At 41.4% G+C, this 20318-nt stretch overlaps 1 protein-coding gene across 1 annotated transcript; it reads left to right on the top strand.

Annotated features, from left to right (window-relative positions):
• Positions 1–2211: 2211 nt before the first annotated feature.
• Positions 2212–3337, top strand: ACTBL2 (actin beta like 2). Its single transcript, XM_068532916.1, is given in 4 exon segments — positions 2212–2292; positions 2294–2683; positions 2686–3201; positions 3203–3337. Coding segments are annotated over 4 exon segments (1122 nt in total).
• The last annotated feature ends 16981 nt before the right edge of the window (positions 3338–20318 follow it).

The raw sequence follows: 20318 nt of genomic DNA, 5'->3' as shown, positions 1-20318 counted from the left end.
CATCAGCCTCACTCTCAAGGCATCAGTTATGCTGTGTGGACTCATTACTAGCCAGCTCTCAGTTCAAAGGCAATTCTAAGGAGAGTGCTATCATAAATCTAGACTCTAAAGGTTGTTCTTAGTGTCATACGGGCTCCTATATCAACATGGCTTTGTTTTATATTCCAGACTACAGATTCATAAATAGGAACTGATGCTAAATGCAATGTTGTGGGGTTTTGGTTTTTTTGTTTTTGGGGTTTTTTTTTTCAGTTTTGTAGGATGTGCATGTAGTTTGTAACACGTCTAAAAGAGAAAAAGACATTTCCAGAAGCACCATCCTATAGCAATAAAATATTGTTTTAATCAAAAGCTTCGTTGTGCTACAAGAAAAGGAAGTACACAAAACCATTCAGTGTGAAGGTGTGAGGGTGAAGTTCTTCAATTCTGTTGATGGAGGAATTGGTTTTGCAGTTACAGAAAAAATTAAGGGAAAAGATAGTCCTAGTGGGGGAAAAAAAAAAGCAAAGCTATGGATTTTGTAGTGAAGCAGACATTTTATGACTGGTTGTCAGAAGGAAAGTTTTAAAGTCACATTATAGGGTAAAGCACTGGAAAAACCCAGAGAAAAATAATTCTATATCAATTTGTAGACAAAGAAGAGGGTTAGACACTCACAGCTTGGTGTTACCATGACTCTCCAGGAAGCTCATGGGCAAAGACACTGCCTGGTTCTAGCCTGGAACTACAGGATACACATATGTCCAGTACTGTAGGGCTGCTACTACCTCTTACAAAGTGACCATTATTTAGTTGATTAATTAATTAACCAAAAGGAAGGTTTTGGAGAACTCAGACATGGGCATGAAAAAATTATTTGCGTTAGAAGAGCTGACAGGGGAGATTATATCTTATTTACCTAATACATATAGGAACAAAGGAATGAACTCCCTTAATTGTTCTTTCTTTGTAAGACATTACTAATATCCTACATTTTATCGTGGTACACATATTACCAGGTTGTCTATATTTCTATATTAAAACTAAAACTCAGACATACTATTCCTATGAAATGATCAGGGGTAGGTAATATAACCTAAAATTGAAGGAAAGCTAATATAGTACTTACTATTTCAATTGTGTACATGTTAACAATTACAGATACATTTGATGTTATAACACAGTATATGAATCTTGAAGATCAAAACGTTTTAAAGATCAGTGCAAATATATTACTTTAAAATTTACCTTATCGCTAAACTTTGTTCATTGCTGTATAACTCAAGAGTTATTGCAAATAAATAAATAAAATTTTTATAATCTACACTTTAGTAAGTCACACAAGGTGGTTGAACAATCAGCCTCTGTGCAATCAACATGGACACAATAAACCTAGTTCTATGAACAATGTCTACCCAGAATAATGCTTAATGAAATTTGGTTATTAGAAATTTACATCAGAAAAGAAAACATGTAGTGGTTTACTTTATTGATTTTTCTTGATCTTTAATGGCTTAGAAGTCTGTTAAATATCCTAAAGTTTACACGATACAAATGCATTATAATTACAGCTGTCAGGCCTCTCTTGGGCCATTCATTATTTTCATTCATTAAAACAGTTTCTATCATGATGATATCCTGTGGGGTTAGAAATCTAATGGGAAAAAAAATCTTGAAAAAGTAAAGTTTGCAAAGTCAAACTCATAAGAACAATACATTAAGAATGAAAAGTCAAAGCTAGTTAGAGAAAATAGACCCGGAAGGTAAACCAGGGAGGCAGTGGCCCTTTTGGCAGTGTTACCCATACCTCACACTGGCTTCCTCTCATCTTGCTTTTATATCCCCCACTGCATCACCATAGTTGTCTAGACACTGCGCCAAAGCAGGCTGACAGCCGTGTGTGGGTTGCCTAACTACAGTAACCTGAGATTTGGCCACTTGGTAGGCAATTTTCTCCTTATGAAGGAAGGTCTACTAATGATTTGTATCATCATCATCATGATTAATACCTCAGAGGCAATCCCACCCAGAAATGCTGAGAACTGGTGGAATAGGACATGGGTGGTGCCAATGTGTACCTTTAAATACCTGTCATCACAGCACAGGCTCCCCTCTTTGAAGGCAGCTCTGAAGTGTTTTCAGCCTGTTCATTCTCTCTCTTGCCCACCAGAGTCTGGTACTTACTCTATATTTAACTTCCGTTCACTCATCTGGAAGTTTCTGGCCAGCACTATGGCTGACGATGAGCTGTCTGCCTTGGTGGTGGATAATGGGTCAGGGATGTGCAAAGCCGGCTCTGGCGTTGACGACGCCCCCCCGAGCTGTGTTCTCCATGGTAGGGCATCCCCAGCACCACGGGGTCATGGTAGGCATGGGCCAGGACTGCTACATGGGGGATGAGGCCCAGAGCAAGAGAGGGATCATGACCCTGAAGTATCCCACTGAGCATGGAGTGGTCGCCAACTGGGACGATATGGAGAAGATCTGGCACCACGCTTTCTACAACGAGTTCCGCGTGGCACTGGAGAAGCATCCCATCCTCCTCAGCAAGGCACCCCTCAGCCCCAAGATCAACCAGGAGAAGACTCAGATCACGTTCAAGGCTTTCAACACACCTGCCATGTATGTGACCATCCAGGCTGTGCTGTCCCTCTATGCCTCGGGCTGGACCCCAGGCATCATGATGGATTCTGGAGATGGGGTCAATCACACACTGTGCCCACCTACGAAGGCTATGCCTGGCCCCATGCCATTCTTTGTCAGGATCTGGCCGGCAGAGACCTGACTGATTACCTCCTGAAGATCCTAACAGAACGAGGCTACAACTTCACCGCCACAGCTGAGCGGGAGATTGTTCGCGATGTCACAGAGAAGCTGTGCTACGTGGCCCTGGACTTTGAGCAAGAAATGGTCAGTGCTGCTTCATCCTCCTCACTGGAGAGAAGCTATGAGCTTCCCGATGGGCAGGTGAGCACCACTACGAATGAACGCTTTCGATGCCCTGAAGCCATTTTCCAGCCTTCCTTTCTGGGCACTGAGTCCAGTGGGATCCACAAGACAACGTTCAACTCTGTCATGAAGTGCGATGTGGATATTCGCAAGGATCTGTATGCCAACACTGTGCGGTCTGGAGGCAGCACTATGTACCCTGGCACTGTTGACTGGATGCAGAAGGAAATTGTAGCCCTGGCACCCAGCACCGTGAAAACCAAGATCATAGCTTCCCCCGGAGCGGAAGTACTCCGTTTGGATTGGGGGCTCCATTCTGGCCAGCCTGTCCACGTTCCAGCAGACGTGGATCAGTAAGCAGGAGTATGATGAGGCTGGTCCTCCCAGCATCCACAGGAAATGTTTCTGAATGGGCTTCCATGCCAATGCGTTTACACTGTCCCCAACTTCTAGGTCATAGCAATGGTTCTGCTTTTATCCACCTGCAATTGAGTCAAGGTAAATCTTCCACTCTCGCTAGTGGGTAAACCAGCAAACTCATCTCCATCCAAGTACTGTGGGCTCCCCACCAGCTAACCATATCTTGACCTCTATCAGTTTAAGGAGGATTCTGAGATCCTATTCTATTTTCTTTACCTTTAGGGTTCAAAGAAATGTAGACTTGCTTAAATGAAAATAAGTGACAAGGAGTAAAATGAGAAATGGCCTTTCAGAATTTTCAAGCTTTAAATACTAGTTCTTGGGGCTTCCCTGGTGGTGCAGTTGTTGAGAATCTGCCTGCCAATGCAGGGGACATGGGTTCGAGCCCTGGTCTGGGAAGATCCCACATGCCACGGAGCAACTGGGCCCGTGAGCCACAACTACTGAGCCTGCGTGTCTGGAGCCTGTGCTCCGCAAAAAGAGAGGCCGCAACAGTGAGAGGCCCGCGCACCGCAATGAAGAGTAGCCCCCACTCGCCACAACTAGAGAAAGCTCTTGCACAGAAACGAAGACCCAACACAGTCAAAAAATAATAAATAAATAAATAAATAAATAAATAATTTAAATACTAGTTCTTGCTTAAAATATTTAACAATAGCAGGCTGTACCACCCTGTAAAAAATGTATATGTGGGCTTCCCTGGTGGCGCAGTGGTTGAGAACCTGCCTGCCGATGCAGGGGATGCGGGTTCGAGCCCTGGTCTGGGAGGATCCCACATGCCACGGAGCAGCTGGGCCCGTGAGCCACAGCTACTGAGCCTGCGCGTCTGGAGCCTGTGCTCCGCAACAGGAGAGGCCATGACAGTGAGAGGCCCGCGCACCGCGATGAAGAGTGGCCCCGCTTGCCACAACTGGAGAAAGCCCTCGCACAGAAACGAAGACCCAACACAGCCAAGAATGAATAAATAAATAAATAATAATTAAAAAAAAAAACAAAACTGTGATCTTTTTAAAAAAGAAAAAAAAATGTATATGTATTTAGCAAACACGTCTTATTAGTTAGAATTTTGGTTTTGTTTTACTTCTTTGTATAGAGATAATGAACTATATGGATGAAGAAAATCCATATTTACATAAGCACTAAGGAAATAGAATATTTTATCTTAAAATATACTGATAAATCTGGCTATCTGAGCAGCTAATGTGAATTTCTTAATTCCCCAACAGTCACCATTTTAGTAACTCCTTATTTTGTTTTCCTTATTAAATCAGCATAATGAAACAGCAGCGTTCCATTAATATTGTTTATAAATCAACTATTTTCAGCTCAGAATGGAGTTCTGCTGGTCAAACTCATATTTTAATGTCTAACTTATCGAACTTCATTATACTTGTAAAACAGCAAAACTACTACAGCTAAGGCCTAACTTTTAAAATAGAAAGAGAGAGAAAGATACTGTAATATTAAATTAATTAATGTCAGTATGCTACAGCTTGACAAGGATAATTTTATTTCTATTGCTTAGCATAATAATGCATATCTTGAATAATTTCTATAGGCCATGATTTTGGATATTTCTCTTATCAAGGATTTCACTGTGGGAAAACATAGCTGCAGCATCTTTGAAAATTATAAATTCTAGTATCAGTATAGTATTTCCAATTTTATTATTGAAAAGATTTTAGAATAATTTTGTTTTATTATGTCCAGTAACTAGCAATACCTCTTTTTTTTAATATATAAATTTTCATCAGTTTTTTTTTTTAATTTATTTATTATTTATTTTTTATTTTTGGCTGTGTTGGATCTTCGTTTCTGTGCCAGGGCTTTCTCCAGTTGCGGCAAGTGGGGGCCACTCTTCATCGCGGTGCGCGGGCCTCTCACTGTCGCGGCCTCTCTTGTTGCGGAGCACAGGCTCCAGATGCGCAGGCTCAGTAGTTGTGGCTTACAGGCCTAGTTGCTCCGTGGCATGTGGGATCTTCCCAGACCAGGGCTCGAACCCGTGTCCCCTGCATTGGCAGGCAGATTCTCAACCACTGCGCCACAAGGGAAGCCCTAGCAATACCTCTTAATGTGAAGTGTCTCTAAGATATCAACATCTTAGAAAACATCAGTGTGTCTTCCTATGTTCTCTAAAATTTTTTAATGAATCCAATGGTGATTTTCAACCAATTTTAAGTACTAGAACATTTATTTCAGTCTATTCTGTGGTTTGTCATTATCTGAATATCAGAGATATTTGTATTTTTCAGGGGTCTTTTTCTGAAATTTTAGAATATTTGGAGGGGGGTTGCTTATTAAGGCATTATCACATTCTCAGGAAAAGAGGAATTTCTTCTCTTTTCCTTTTAGTTAGGAAGCTTATATTTGTGTTTTAAATCTCTAAATGGGAGCCTTTATGCATTTTTTGCTTAAAAATTTTCAAAGGATTTGATTGTTTCTTATTTTCTTTTATATGACAACACAATTTTTAATTCATTTAACCAAAATTAACCTCCAAAGGCACTTTATTTTATGACTTAGAGTTTTCTTTCTTCTTTAATTTTAAATAAACTAAAATTAATTCATACCTGCATTTCCTATTTCTCCTCAGTTCTTCCAAATAAATGTAGAATGATCCAGAGAGAATCACTTTTTATATGTGCAACCTATTTATCCATATGTTATAATTTTATACCTGATACACTTGACCATGTAAACATTAACAGTAAATTAAAAAAAAAAAAAAGAAAGAGAGCTAGTAGATAAGGTTATACATTCCTTGTAATCTCAATTAAAAAGTTAGGTTTTAGTGGATGAACTGGTCTTCAGGTCATTAGTAGGCAGAGATAATAGCAATAATAATAATAGCTTGAATTTATACGCTGCAACAATTCCCATTTGCAGAGTAGTTCTCACAAACACTCTGACCTATATTGTCAATTACCAGAAAAAAAAGTATCTCCCCATCCACAGAAAATTTCTGGGACAGGTAAGGTGAACCTCCAAGAGAGAGAAACATTGAGCCCTGGATCATTAGCTGAAAATATGAATTCCATAATGCAAACAATTTAAACCTAGGGTCTTTGGATAGTCTCCTATTCATCAACATTGACTGAATGATGGATGAATTTAATGAGGAAACATTCTATCTTGCAATTTTAAATTTTAGAATCAATGTCATCTTTTTAGGTAATATAATTGGCTTGTTATTCACCAGTAGTTCACCAGACGGCACAGCACTGAGATAGCCTTTACAGATGAATTTCACACCATTGTAAGTGATTCCCACCCTCCCTCGATGAACTTTTCCAAGGAAAAGTGATAAGTTCCTCCTTTGTGCTCCCACTGTATCACTTGCATGCATATAGCATCATCGCACCTATAACATGTGTCCACAGTCTCCCACCCTCAACCATCAATGAGTGTCTGGAGGACAGACAGGAATAGTATTTGTCCACCTTTGAACCAACCAAGATTTTCCTAATGTCAGACACAGATGATTAACTCAATAAACGTGGTTTGAATGAATAAACGAGTGAATTCATGGAGTCTGGTATACATCATGAATGTCGCAGTTTTGCATTATCTATTTCTTACCACTCTATTCTCAGCTCCTGTCTGCTAGTATCTGTCACTTTTGCTGTGTTGTCTTTCCTCTAAGGCATATTTTTTTCTTTTTCCTTTCTTTATCTCTTCTCTTTTCCATTCACTTCTCCTATGCCTCAGCCTACAGAGCTGGATTTTAAAAGTTTTTGCTTGTCAATAAAAGTTTCCCATTCTTCTGATTGATCAGAGGATCAATCAACCTCATCTTTTGGAGTGTGAGCTAGTTATGAAGCTACTAAAATTTTAGCCTAAAAAAAGAAACAGAGAGAAGAAGAACAAAGAGGGAGGGAGAGAGAGAGAGAGAAGACAGAGAGAGAGAGAAAGAAAGGAAGGAAGAAAGAAAGGGAGGGAGGGAGGGAGGGAGGAAGGAAGGAAGAGAGAGAGAGAGAGAGAGAGAGAGAAAGAAAGAAAGAAAGAAAGAAAGAAAGAAAGAAAGAAAGAAACAAACAAACAAACAAAGAAACAAAGAAAAGAAAAGAAAGGCTTTTCAGTGAGTACAATAGCATATTCAGCTCTTCTAATTTATTCACATTCTTGCTGATATTTTTTTCTAAACTCCAAATTGCTCTAGAGTTAAGTTTCAGGCATCTGACTGCCTAATAACTCAGATATTATAATATATTGAAAAGTCTACTTGTCTGGTAACTATTCACAGCTTCCTTTCAGAATTTACAAAAGATTCTGTTCAAAAAATGTTTTTTGAAGTTAGAAACTAAGCATGCGGTTTGGCCAACACTGCTTCCAGATGTTGGTAAGTATAGCTGGAATGTCTTTAGGGATATATATGTACATATCAGTATAGAGTCTGCTCATTAAAATTAATTGATACTTTAAGACTTCCTTTTTAAATATGAAGGACCTGTCTGAACTATAGCTGTCATTTTTTTTAAACTAATACCATAAGTAATAAAAAACTATAGAGGCTCCTTGAGTTGCCTGCCTTGTTTTTCATCTCATTCCAAATCTGCTGTTCTAACCATATTAAAATTTTAGACTCAGTTAAATCTAGTCAACAGATGTGCCAGTGTGATATGATGACAGATATTTTATCTAGACAACACCCTAACACTACTTGAAAAATGGAAAATCTTATTTAATTGGCTATTTGACAACATGTAAGTCAAGAGTCAAGTTGTTCTCTCTGGGATTGGGAATGAGGCCTTTGTAACCATATACATGCCATATGACACAGCATCTGGTGAAGAAGGGAGAAGATATGATACAAAGACACAGCAAAAAGGATTTAAATTCGCACTCATATCCCCTTCATGGGGGTGTTGCAGTAAGAGAGGTTTTTCCTAGCTATTTTATAGGTTGGGGGTGAGCAGAGAAAGCCAGACACCAACATGATATTTTAACTTCATGTCTCCTGAATATTCTCTACGACCCACTCAGAACATCCCCGAATATTACCCCCTATTCTTTTAATTGAGAAATAGTAGCTACTCAACATTACTTTTTTCCATACCTGGATCATGAGGGAAAAGCTGGCCTCAACAGTGAAGATAAAGCTATGTTTACCAGTAACAATGCTGGGCTCTTCTAGGGCAATCCACGGTGTTTATAGTTCAAAAAAAGGAAGGCTTCCACAGAAATATAAACTTTTTATAAATCTTCACTTACCCGAGTAATAAGAGCTTATTATATGTGAAATCTACAATTTCTAGATAATGAGTTAGTAAAATGCCAGAAGAAATCATAAATATACCCCTATTATAAAAAATGGTATTAATTTAATGATGAGAATCAAAACATTACATCCTTGGCTACATAGTCTTATCAAAATGGAAGAAATTATCTGCAGCAAAATAAATACAAAATATACAATTTTTAAATTTTGATGGTCTCAGAGAAACAAAAATTGAAACAGAGAAAGAGAAATTACATCAATTAATAAAAGATATGGTAAAAATAACAAGAACATTCTTTCCCTTTGCCTGGTCTCAGAACTACTTTATTAATGTTTGACACGAGGTATGGCACTTAGTGATTTGACTAATCAGCCAAAATTACAAATAATAAAAAATAAAATTATCAAATCTCTATGGTAGTAGGAAATACAAATCAACAAAGCTTTGTGACCAGTTGGGATATTAGGGAGAAGGAGAAAAGGGAGAGGAGGAGTTTAGACCATAAATGATGCCCATCACAATATTCAAACCATCACTGGGCTTCCCCGGTGGCGCACTGGTTAAGAATCCGCCTGCCAATGCAGGGGACACGGGTTCGAGCCCTGGTCCAGGAAGATCCCACATGCCGCAGAGCAACTAAGCCCGTGTGCCATGACTACTGAAGCCCGCGTGCCTAGAGCCCGTGCTCCGCAACAAGAGAAGCCACTGCAATGAGAAGCCCGTGCACCGCAACGAAGAGTAGCCCGGACTCGCCGCAACTAGAGAAAGCCCGCGTGCAGCGACAAGGACCCAACGCAGCCAAAAATAAAAATAAATAAATTTATTTTTTAAAAAATTCAAACCATCACCAATTTGAGTAGCCATGACTTCCATATTTGAGTCACTATGGCCAATAATTATAGCCAGTCTGCTTGACTGCTCTTCCAACACTGGCGCCACAAAGGGACTCTAATCATCCACAAAGTCAAGACGGCAGGATGGGTATGTTAGACAGTGATTGCTTCATTAGGTTTTTGTCTTGACTTTTAGCTAACCAGCAACTGAGCACTCCTTTAATTTAGCAAGAATTCCCATTTGTGGGAACATTAGTTGGAGGCAAGGCCCAGGCTCATACTCATTCACTAGCAGCTAGAGCTTAGACTTAGTCTATCAGATGCTCCAATCTGAAATTCTGACACTTGCAATCTGAGAAAGTGACCTGAATATTCAAGAACTGTCGAGAAATTATTCACAGCCTCAGCGACACAGGGAGGCCATCAATGGCTACCATGGCATGGTCCCATGGTAGAATCCTAACCAGACTATTGCTTTGGCATGACTTTAACTAATTTTCTTATTTTCTAGACTCTCCAATTAGTTTCTGTCCATTTTTGAGTGGAATCTGTGAGTTACTCATCATCCTTCCAAAAATTTTTTTTCTGGTTTAAACTATATAAAGGCAATTTCTGTTGCTTAAAATCAAGTATGCTGACTGAAACATCATCTTGATACCAGAGAATGAAATTGCAAGTAATAGACCCTTAAAGAAATAGGCAAATCTAGGATTGGTCATCTGGCCCAATTCAGGCTGAAGGCAGTAAAAAATCCCTCTAGTATTCAGGAAAGAGACTCTTGTGGCTCATGGCAGACATGAGAAACAGTTCATTAAAGTATCTCCTGGGATCACTTAAAATGAAGTGCTTTTTGAGGGCAAGGCTGTGGAGGACCGACCTTTCACTGTCATGGAACAATATAAAGGATGTGAGTAATTCTGTGTAGAGGGGTGGATGGCCTCTTCTATTGGGTCTGGCCAGTTTAAAAGAGAGAATAACAAAGGCAAATCACTACATATATCTTAAAGCACGGACTGAGCTGAAAGAAACTGTATCTATTAGAGACATAAGGCTAAAGTACCTAGAAAACCAACTCCACTGATTGAATTCACAGATTCACTAGGATGTTCGTGTTAAATGTAGAGCAATGATGGAAAAGGATGGGATCCAAGAATTGGAGTGGAGCTATTTAGGAGGATTTGAGAACTAGGAGACTCCAAACGTCCAGCCACACCCCCTTGTAGCCAAAGCAACATCTTTTCCTCATCTGATGAGGCCTTTATCATTTGGTTGCACAAATATGAATGAAATAGCCTTAGATGTTGGAGGTATCTGGAAAGGAAAAGTTAATTTTATCAGGTAGGGTCCTTGCAGGTAACACAGAGAATAACCAAAGGGTTTTTTTTTTTTTTTCCCACCTAGCTTTTTATTAAGGTATAATTGACAAGTAAAATTGTATATATTTAAAGTATACAATGTGATGATTTGATGTATATATACATTGTGAAGTGATTATCACAAATTATTTAACACATCCATCACTCACATAGTTACCATTTGTGTGAGTGCGTGGTAAGAACACTTAAGATCTACTCTCTTTGCTAATTCTCAGTGTACAATACAGTATTATTAACTGAAAAGAATTTAATTTAAAACTATTTACAAAAGTCTAGGCAGGATTAAGGAACAAATAAGGAATGATGAGGCATTCCGTGCTAACAGCAGGAAGTCATTATCATCACTAAGCCCAAAGGAGCAAGAAAAGGGAGATGTGTGACCAGAACCCAGTGAGACCTGTCCAGGAAGAGGGCCACCCAATGGGAGCTATGGTTATAGAGGAACACAGTCCCATCCAGTACCCTGGCAAAAGAAGAACGAGGAAGGGAAAATAAAAACTCTGAACTATCTTCCCTTTCACTGCCCAAGATCCTCTGTTTCCCATTGACCTAAACCAGTAAGAAGCCAGAGGGCAGGTGACATAGTCCCAGAGGTCAGCCGGCAAATGCATAGAGCAAGACAGAGAAGACAAAGAACCAATGGGAAGGAGCAAACACATAATGACCAGCACACCCATTCTTCTCATGCCCCTCTCCACAGTCACCTCTACGATTTCTAGACCCAGAGTCAGATCCCAACATGACTGATGGTACTCACTTCTGAAGTCAAAATCTGGAGGAAAGGGCTTACGTGCAAAAAAGGAAATGTAGGATTTTGCTAATCTCTTTAGACAAAAATCTTGGAAATCTGTGTACAAAGAGTGCTCTGCTCTTTGTAAAGAGAAAAATCTGATAAAAAGAGTGCTCTACCGAAGAAAGAAAAGCATAGTTTTACATCAGACTGAAGTTATACTTAGGACTGTTTTCTCAGTGAGTGTGTTGCATTTAATGTGATAGCTATAATAATTGATAGTGGTTCCAATTGTGTGCTGCCATAATTGGTGGAAACTTGGACTAAGTGCTGGGCCCTATTAGATGAAGTTGAGATGCTGGAAATTCCTCACTATAATACTGAGAGAGAAATCAAAAGATTTTGCAAGATAGGAATAACAGATTAGATTGATCATATACTCCTCTCCCACACTCCCTAATTATGTTCTCCTAGCAAGCTTGGAGTATATACCTTTCACCAAGACCTTGGGAAATACATTGGAATGGAACCTACAACGTTATTAAATGATTTTTATTTGGTGTGCTGTTCGGTGGGGCACGTTTCCCAGGTTTTTAGATGAGGACCCACACCAAAGAAAGAATGACTATAACTTGAGGGTGATGTGCTTCACATGGATTCACTAGGCAGATGGAATAGAATTTCAGTTGAAAGTGAACATTTGCTTAGAACTTTTAAAGCATCAACCACTCACATCAGTGAAGTCTGTTCTCTTTGAAAACACAATGTGAGAAATTTTTGACATTTGAAATTTTTATTTCCAGCCCCAGCAATATTAAGGCTTATAGCTTTAGAAAGGAAACACATGCTTTCAAATGTGATGAAATATCAGGCCATTCCAGGGAATATGCTTAGGTAACTTAATATGATTCTAACAAGTCTTAAGGGAATAGATAACCCGAACGATTCATCCTCTCGCCCCCGCAAAAAAACCTGCAGCATGTCCACTAATTCTTTAATTCTTTTAATATTGACCCATTATACATTGCCAAAACTAATATAATGAGAGATAACATATTTAGCTATACTTGATTTATTTCAGGCAATAAAGAAAAAATGGTAAAAAGAAGCAACACTTATGCAGAATCATTCTAGAAAGACTAATAAGACTCCCATAAAAAAAAATCCAAATCCAATAAAACTAAGAAATAATTCAACTCTCATCACTAGGCTTTAATTTAAATGACAAAACAGACTGAGCACTTCAAATTGAAAGGAAAAATTAAGTCTAAGGAAATTACATAAAGTAGGTTGACACTACATAAAACTCTGGAGTTTTCAATAAAAGTACCCAAGCCAGGTCAAGATTATCATTTTAATTCTCTAAGTGCAGACAATTTCAAAAATGATTGCTCCTGGACTGATGATGAAACTTCCCACTTCTTATATTTGCTAAGTGATTTGGACAAATCTCATCACAATACTTTCTCAGAAACCTCAGACAGGGACACATTTTGTCTCTCAGTTCTGAGTCAATATACACAGCTGTTCAATCTACCAAGACATTCCATGTCCTGGGCTGGAATAATAAAATGAGAAATAGAAAAGAGAATAATGAAATTGACTTCTGGTGCCTGCTCTACTCTCTTATATGGGGTGCCTACAAAAGTGCTCTGACTTCTTCACCTAGCTAGCATTAAACTACTAAGAGCTTCTTAGAATTTCAGTAAACCCACAGTAATACAAAACACATTTCAGAGAAGTAAAAAGACCTGTTTCTGAAGCCTTTCAGTTTGCTCCAAATCACAATGCAAGTTGTAAACAACTGAGCAGCTCCCTCTAATTATGTGTGCCGCGTATGTTTCTAGAATTTAATGACTTCTTTTTCACAAGTGCTCCTATCCCTTTTAGAATGACTGCATGTGACTAAAACACCTAGGTTTAGCTCTTAGTTTCAAAACCAGAATGCTACTAGAAGAGACCAAGTGAATGCAATGGTAGCCTGCAAATGGGTGTCAATCCAAAGAAGCTGTACAGGGTTATTCAAAAAAGACTGAACACTTTCAAAAAGGTGTCACTCAGTTACTAGATCAGAGATTAACTGTGGTTAAGAAGTCATGTTGGAACCAATCCTTCCCCACGCCTTGAGGAAATGAAGGAACCCACCGTGGCTGCCTGTCTAGCCAGCAGTAGTGACTCCCTCAAAGGGTCTGCGATAAGTCAGAGGTCAGGACTGATGTGTGCTGTGACATGAGGGGGACACACTGAGCATCTGTGAGCTTATGTCCATAAGCTTCTTCACAAATTCGACTTGACTATTCGTTTATAGAACCTACTTCTTGAATGAAAAACAAATTTTGATTTATCAATTCTTTTTTAATCGCTTTGTATTTTCCAACCAGCTAATGTGGTAAAGGGTTGTGGACGGAGGGAAAAAGGAGGACGAATGGGAGAAAATGAACGTAGCTGTTGCTTCTTTCCTCTTGCCACACTGTTCCCAGAATATCTGCACTTCCAAAACGTGGATCTGATGGAGAGCATTGCCTGCTGAGTGGACTGCCCATTTCCTACCTTCTTTTCCCAACTCTGTTCTCTCGTCAGACACCCCCTCCCACCTCCAGTCTGTCATCACATCCTCACAACTGCCACCAATTCCAAAGCAACCACTCACTCCCATAACCTCCACCATCATTTACTATCTTTTCCAGTCCCTCCTCTTGAAGAAGAGGAATTACTTGGTAGGTAGTTGGTGAATTACAAAGTCCTACCTACTGGACTACCCACAGAAACCTATCTGGCTTTAGCATAAAAGTTTGAATTCCAATATCACTTAAATAACCAAAATCGGGCTTCCCTGGTGGCACAGTGGTTGAGAATCTGCCTGCCGGTGCAGGGGACACAGGTTCGAGCCCTGGTCTGGGAGGATCCCACATGCCGTGGAGCAACTGGGCCCGTGAGCCACAATTACTGAGCCTGCACGTCAGAAGCCTGTGCTCCGCAACAAGAGAGGCCGCGATAGTGAGAGGCCCGTGCATCGCAATGAAGAGTGGCCTCCGCTCGCCGCAACTAGAGAAAGCCCTCGCACAGAGGCGAAGACCCAACACAGCGAAAAATAAATAATAAATAAATAATAAATTAATTTAAAAAAAGAAAAAAACTCCTCTAAATAACAGGCATGATACATAATAACTCATGCTTTAAAAAACAAAAATAAAATAAAATAACCAAAATCTTTCCTAGGCTTAAGCCAGCTTTCTGATTGTGTTGAAAAACTGTTTCTTCGTTGTGCCTACAGGTAGAACTGCCGAGATTTGGGTGTGTGGCATGTATGACAATGTCACATTATGAAGGGGGTCATGGTATTTCAAAAGAACTTTAAGCTCATCGCAAGAAATGCAATTTGTAAAACCGCTTCTGTTTTATAGCAGATCAAAAGGGTTATGCATATTCTCTGGCACACAGGAGTTGAGCACCTAATGATTACGGTGGGACACAGTAAGAGATACACATGCTGTTTCCTGTTTAACTGTTACAGTACCTGTGCTAAAGGTAACTGAGCCCTTGGCTGGGTGTAATGTGAGCAATGACCCAGGTGTGAAGAAGCAAACTCCACACAGGCTGCCTCTGCTTCTTTAGCGTTGTCAGTCCCCAGTGTCACCAAGCTCCTAAGTTCCACCTGGTTATTGCATGTCCCCAGATCCTACGGTTGAAAAGTAGTAATTTGCACAGAGAGGCACACGCACATCATAAAGGAATTTCATTCTAAAGCCCTTATGGCCACAGCATGCCTCTCTCAGTAAAAGTACTTTGGATTCTTCCCTGCAGGTGAGCATCCCCTGGGAACATTAATTATCACTGTTGCCTCCCGCACTCTGGCTTCAAAGGGGCCTTTTCCCCTTTACCACCCTGGCCCAAACACAGTCATTTAACTCCCCTGGCAAGTCTGCAGCACAGCTACAGCACACGTGAGATGCTTGATAGAGGCTTAGGTCAAGACTTGGGGGGGGGGGGGGGGGGGGCGGGCAAGAAGTGACTCAACACAGAGCTGCACACAGTTAACTAATCAGGTTTCCCAATCAAGGCAATTTCCTCAGAAGGCAACAGCTGGCCTGTCACCCCGGGTCCCCTGCACAGCTGCCTGTCTGCCTGGCTCACTGGTACATCTGTTACATAGGGGTTCTCTTTTCCCCTAAAACACTGCAGAGCACACTGGGACTTCTCAAAATCCCAATCCAAGTATGTGAAGCTGTGGTGTGTGTTAGTGGGAACTGGGAAATGGTGTGAGTTAGTCAGAAAGAAGGAAAAGCATCCCAAAGGCAGTGGGTTGAGGCTATGATTTGAAGGAGGCAACGGGTGCTTAGGATGGATTGGGAGGGGGGTATATTCATGTCCTGTCGCTTCTGTAACAAATTACCACAATTTAGTGACCTAAACCAACACAAGTTTATTATCTTACAGTTCTGGAGGTCAGGAATCTAAAATGGTTGACAGGGCTGGGTTCCTTCTAGAGGCTCTAGGGGAGAATCCACTTCCTTGCCTTTTCCAGCTTCTAGAGGCCACCTGCATTCCTTGGCTCATGGCCGTCTGCTACCTTCAAAGCCTGCAATCACATCACTCTGACCTTTGCTTCTCTCCTCACATCTCCTCCTCTGCCTCTCCTGCTTCCCTCTTTTTTTTTTTTTTTTTTTGAATTTTTATTTATTATTTATTTATTATGTTTATTTTTGGCTGTGTTGGGTCTTCGTTTCTGTGCGAGGGCTTTCTCCAGTTGCGGCGAGTGGGGGCCACTCTTCATCGCGGTGCGCGGGCCTCTCACTATCGCGGCCTCTCTTGTTGCGGAGCAGAGGCTCCAGACGCTCAGGCTCAGTAGTTGTGGCTCACGGGCCCAGTTGCTCCGCGGCATGTGGGATCTTCCCAGACCAGGGCTCGAACCCGTGTCCCCTGCATTGGCAGGCAGACTCTCAACCACTGCGCCACCAGGGAAGCCCCTTCCCTCTTTTTTTATACCTGGATGATCCACATAATAACTATAAATGGAGTATAACCTTTAAAAATGGTGAATCACTATATTGTACACCTGTAACTTACATAATTTTGTACATCAACTATACTTCAATTTAAAAAAATAATAACTGGATGATCCACGATAATCCCCATCTCCACATCCCTAACTTAATCACATCTGAAAAATTCTTTTGCCATGTAAGGTAATATATTCATGTGTTTGGGGGACTAGGACATGGATATTTTGCAGGGGAGGGTGGCAGGGGGCAGTATTCTGTCTACGACAGGATGCTGTGCTTTCATTTGGAATCTCACGGATAAGCCTCAGACACAGTGAGAACTGTGTACAGACAGAAGCACAAGCCTGACGGGCAGGACGCATTATTAGTCCTACCTTCAACCCTCACCTGAGTGAGGAAAGGTAGTGAGTGGACTTTTGGGTCAGGGCCTTGTGCTTTAGAAGCCCCACCACCACCAAAACACAAAGATTGTCCTTCTCTTTTTAGTCTCACAAGAAAGTTGTTTGAAAGTTTGGTAATTGATTGAGTGAAGGACAATTAAAGGAGAAGGAGGAATGGGCCGCACAAGCCCCCCAGGCCAGGTGGCACTGGGGACCGAGAGCCTTGGGGCATGGTGTGTCAGACGGCGGGAGAGGAGGAGAGAGTATCACAGCCTTTGCCTTTGCTTTTGTTTAAAGCTGAAACAATAAATTATCTACTAGACACGTCTGGGTAGACTGACTTCCCCAAATAACCACACACCCTCTCCCTCTTTTCTCTTCTGCTCCCGTGGTATCATTTTCAGAGGTGCTTAGAATGACTTGAAAAGCCCATGACAACAAATGAGGTGTAGTGGAGGAAAACATGCCCTTCCCAGCTCTCCAGCAGCTTGACTTGGTCCACAGTTCCATCCTGAGCCCAGACAGTTCCAGTGACCTGCCAGGAGTGCTGGGCACGGACCCAGCTCCCACCGACCCCAGCAGAACCACAGCACTACTGGTTCCTGGGAAGCAGAGCTGGTCCCCAGCGGAGTGTCCTCCTGTAGCTTCTGGAGCACTTGCTTCTTGTCCCAGGGAACAGGCTGCAGGGCTCCTAAGCAGGAAGCTGGCCAGGCTTTGGGCATAGTTTGGTTTCTAGTTTTTAAATATTTAGACGTGGTATGTGCACATCTCCAGTTGTACTCTTGTCCTGAGTGCTTTAAGTGTTAGGACTTTTTCCTCCTGTCATCACTAAATCCATCACTAGAAGTATGTTAATGAACCAGATTGGTGGAAGGTAGCCATCTCCTCCAAGCTACAGACACAGACCTAGCCAGGGAGGCATAAAGAATAGGAGAACTGAGCAGAGAGGACTCTGCTGGAGAATAAACATCTTTCAAATAAATTAAGGTGCCTTCAGTCCTAGAAATGTAAACTATAGTTTCTCTGCATATCAATTTAATGAATTCTATCTGAAGGCAAGAGATAACAGATTCAGAGTTCCAGTCACATCCCTTATGGTACAGAAAACTGGATTTACATTAACAGAATGTCCATAAAACTCTTTAAATCCAATACTCTTTCATGTCACATGGTCTTCATGTCATAAATGATGTGGTGTTCTGGTCGTTTTGGAAGCTATTCCAGGAAAAATGTGTCTGATAAAGTCCTAGGAGGCCAGCAGCCGGGCTGCCTTGGGAGCATTCATCTGCCACTGTCTCCAATCCCTGCAATTTCTGTGCCTTGAGATCCATCCTGCAATAGGGAGGCTGACCAATCACGATCCATTGGCCCAAGCCATTCTTTCTGACACTTCCAGTACAGATTTTCAGTTAGGAAAAAGTGCTGTACAGATATAATAAAAATGTCTTTCTAGGGAAAAACTCCAAGAAGGGAAAATAAGAATAGCAAAGCCGATCAGAAAGATCATCTTAGCAGGAAATCCTCAACCCTTCAGCCAAGAATATAAATGAGCACAGGTGATGGAGAGGAGAGGGGAGGGAAGCAAACAGGGCAATCACCCTTCACAGAGCTGGATGCAGACTCAGCCAGCAGCTGTGGCCAGGGCACCAGGGTCTCACTTCCCCTCCTCAGCCACTCTGGGGACCCAGGACACACCTCTCTCCCCTTCCTCACCTTCTGTGGCCCTGATGCTCAACTCTATCTCCCGTTTTCTCTCCACCTCTCCAGCTTCATCCCCCACTTACAATGCAAACACTTCGACATCTCTGCCAAATGTCTAAATAATGCACAGGGCATAACACAGGAACAAAGAAATAAAGAGAAAGCCAAAGTCTGTAGCTTTAAAAAAAAAAAAAAAAAAAATCACTCTCTGCATACAGGAAACAGTTTTAAAACAATCAGCACACAACATTCCACACTTCCCCCTCAGAGCCCCCAGGCTCTTCTGAAAGGTTAGGAGAACACAGACAAGGTAGTATAAAGTCCTTTCCTTTCCTAAACAATGTAATCTTTGTAAACCTAATATTAGGTTTCTGAAATGCTCTGTAAAATCCTGTGTCTCCCAGCTCTCAACTTCAAGCCTGCAGTAAAGCTCCTGGCCACAGGCTCCTTTTTTTCTTCAAGGGCACATTTTCAGAATGAAGGGAGCCATCTCCTCCATCACCCAGTCTCTCCCTCAGCCACCAGCTACTCCACTTCAGGGGTGCGCTTGTCCTTCTCCTCTGGGAGGCCTCTCGGAGGCTCTCCTCCCTCCCAACCCCTAATCTACCACCTTGGATTATAACTGGAGTTTTGCAACTGTCTCAGAACAATTCCCATTTCCCTGGGTCCAATGAAGGCTTGTTCAGAGAACAAACCGTTCCTCTCTGTCCCACCCCACCTCCACCCTTGTATATCCCCTAGTCCAGAGGCTTTTCAGGGTCCGGTAGATTCTGAGTTGGCCTTTACCCCCTGATTAAATGGCTGAGAGCTTGCTCCCTCCTGGGAAATGGGGGGTTTTCGGGTACTGCACTGAACAGAGATGTGTGCACATCTGAAAGAGCACAGGTTTCAGGGTCCGCCAACCTGAATTCAAATCCTGACTCTGCCACGCCTTGTAACCAGGACGCTGCTTTACCTTTCTGCACTTGTTTCTCTGTCTGGAAAAAGGGAATAATAATACCTACTTTGTAGCACAGATAACAACAGGAGTGAATTAGATGATATATTTAGCTGGATGGGGCAAAAACAATTCACTAGGTATCCTGGAGAGATTTCAGTATTTTTTTAAGGAAGAATATACTGTATTAAGAAAATCAGGGACTGGAGTGAGATCACAAAGGGCACGGTCAAGCCATAAAAAGTATTCGCTAAACTGGCTTCAAAAGAGGGTGAATGCTGATAAGGAGAGAATGCTGGGGTAGACAAGACAGAGTTGAACTACTCTGTATAAAAAAGAAGAGTATACTTTGGGGGTGCTGGAGAGAAGAACTGGGAGAGAGAGAAGCATGCATGGTTGGATGCAACGGGGGAAAAGATAAATCAAAGGACCTCCTGTGGCAAAGTGCTTGAGAAAGTTCATTAGTAACAGCACTGGTAAGCTGTCTGTTGTAAGTGTGCAGTATACAACCCATTTCGCATCTCTCCTATGAAATTCCTAGTAATATCTACACTGCTGACTCACACAGATTCTTGGGGGAGTTGAAGAAGGGCTTGGTCCTACCTCTAGGGTTCCAGAGAGGCAGAGGATGGGGCCGCTGAGCTTCACATTACATCCCAGAATTCCTTTACCAAAATCAAAATGGGTCTTATAGTTGACAAATTTATGTAACATACAGTAGTTTTTAATTTTTCCCAAAAATATTGTTCCAAAATCAATGCCATTTTATAATCAAGAAAATCCAAATAATT

The sequence above is a fragment of the Eschrichtius robustus genome, chromosome 2, assembly GCF_028021215.1.
Source record: "Eschrichtius robustus isolate mEscRob2 chromosome 2, mEscRob2.pri, whole genome shotgun sequence".
Lineage (NCBI taxonomy): Eukaryota > Metazoa > Chordata > Mammalia > Artiodactyla > Eschrichtiidae > Eschrichtius > Eschrichtius robustus.
This window is presented reverse-complemented; position numbering and strand designations above follow the sequence as displayed.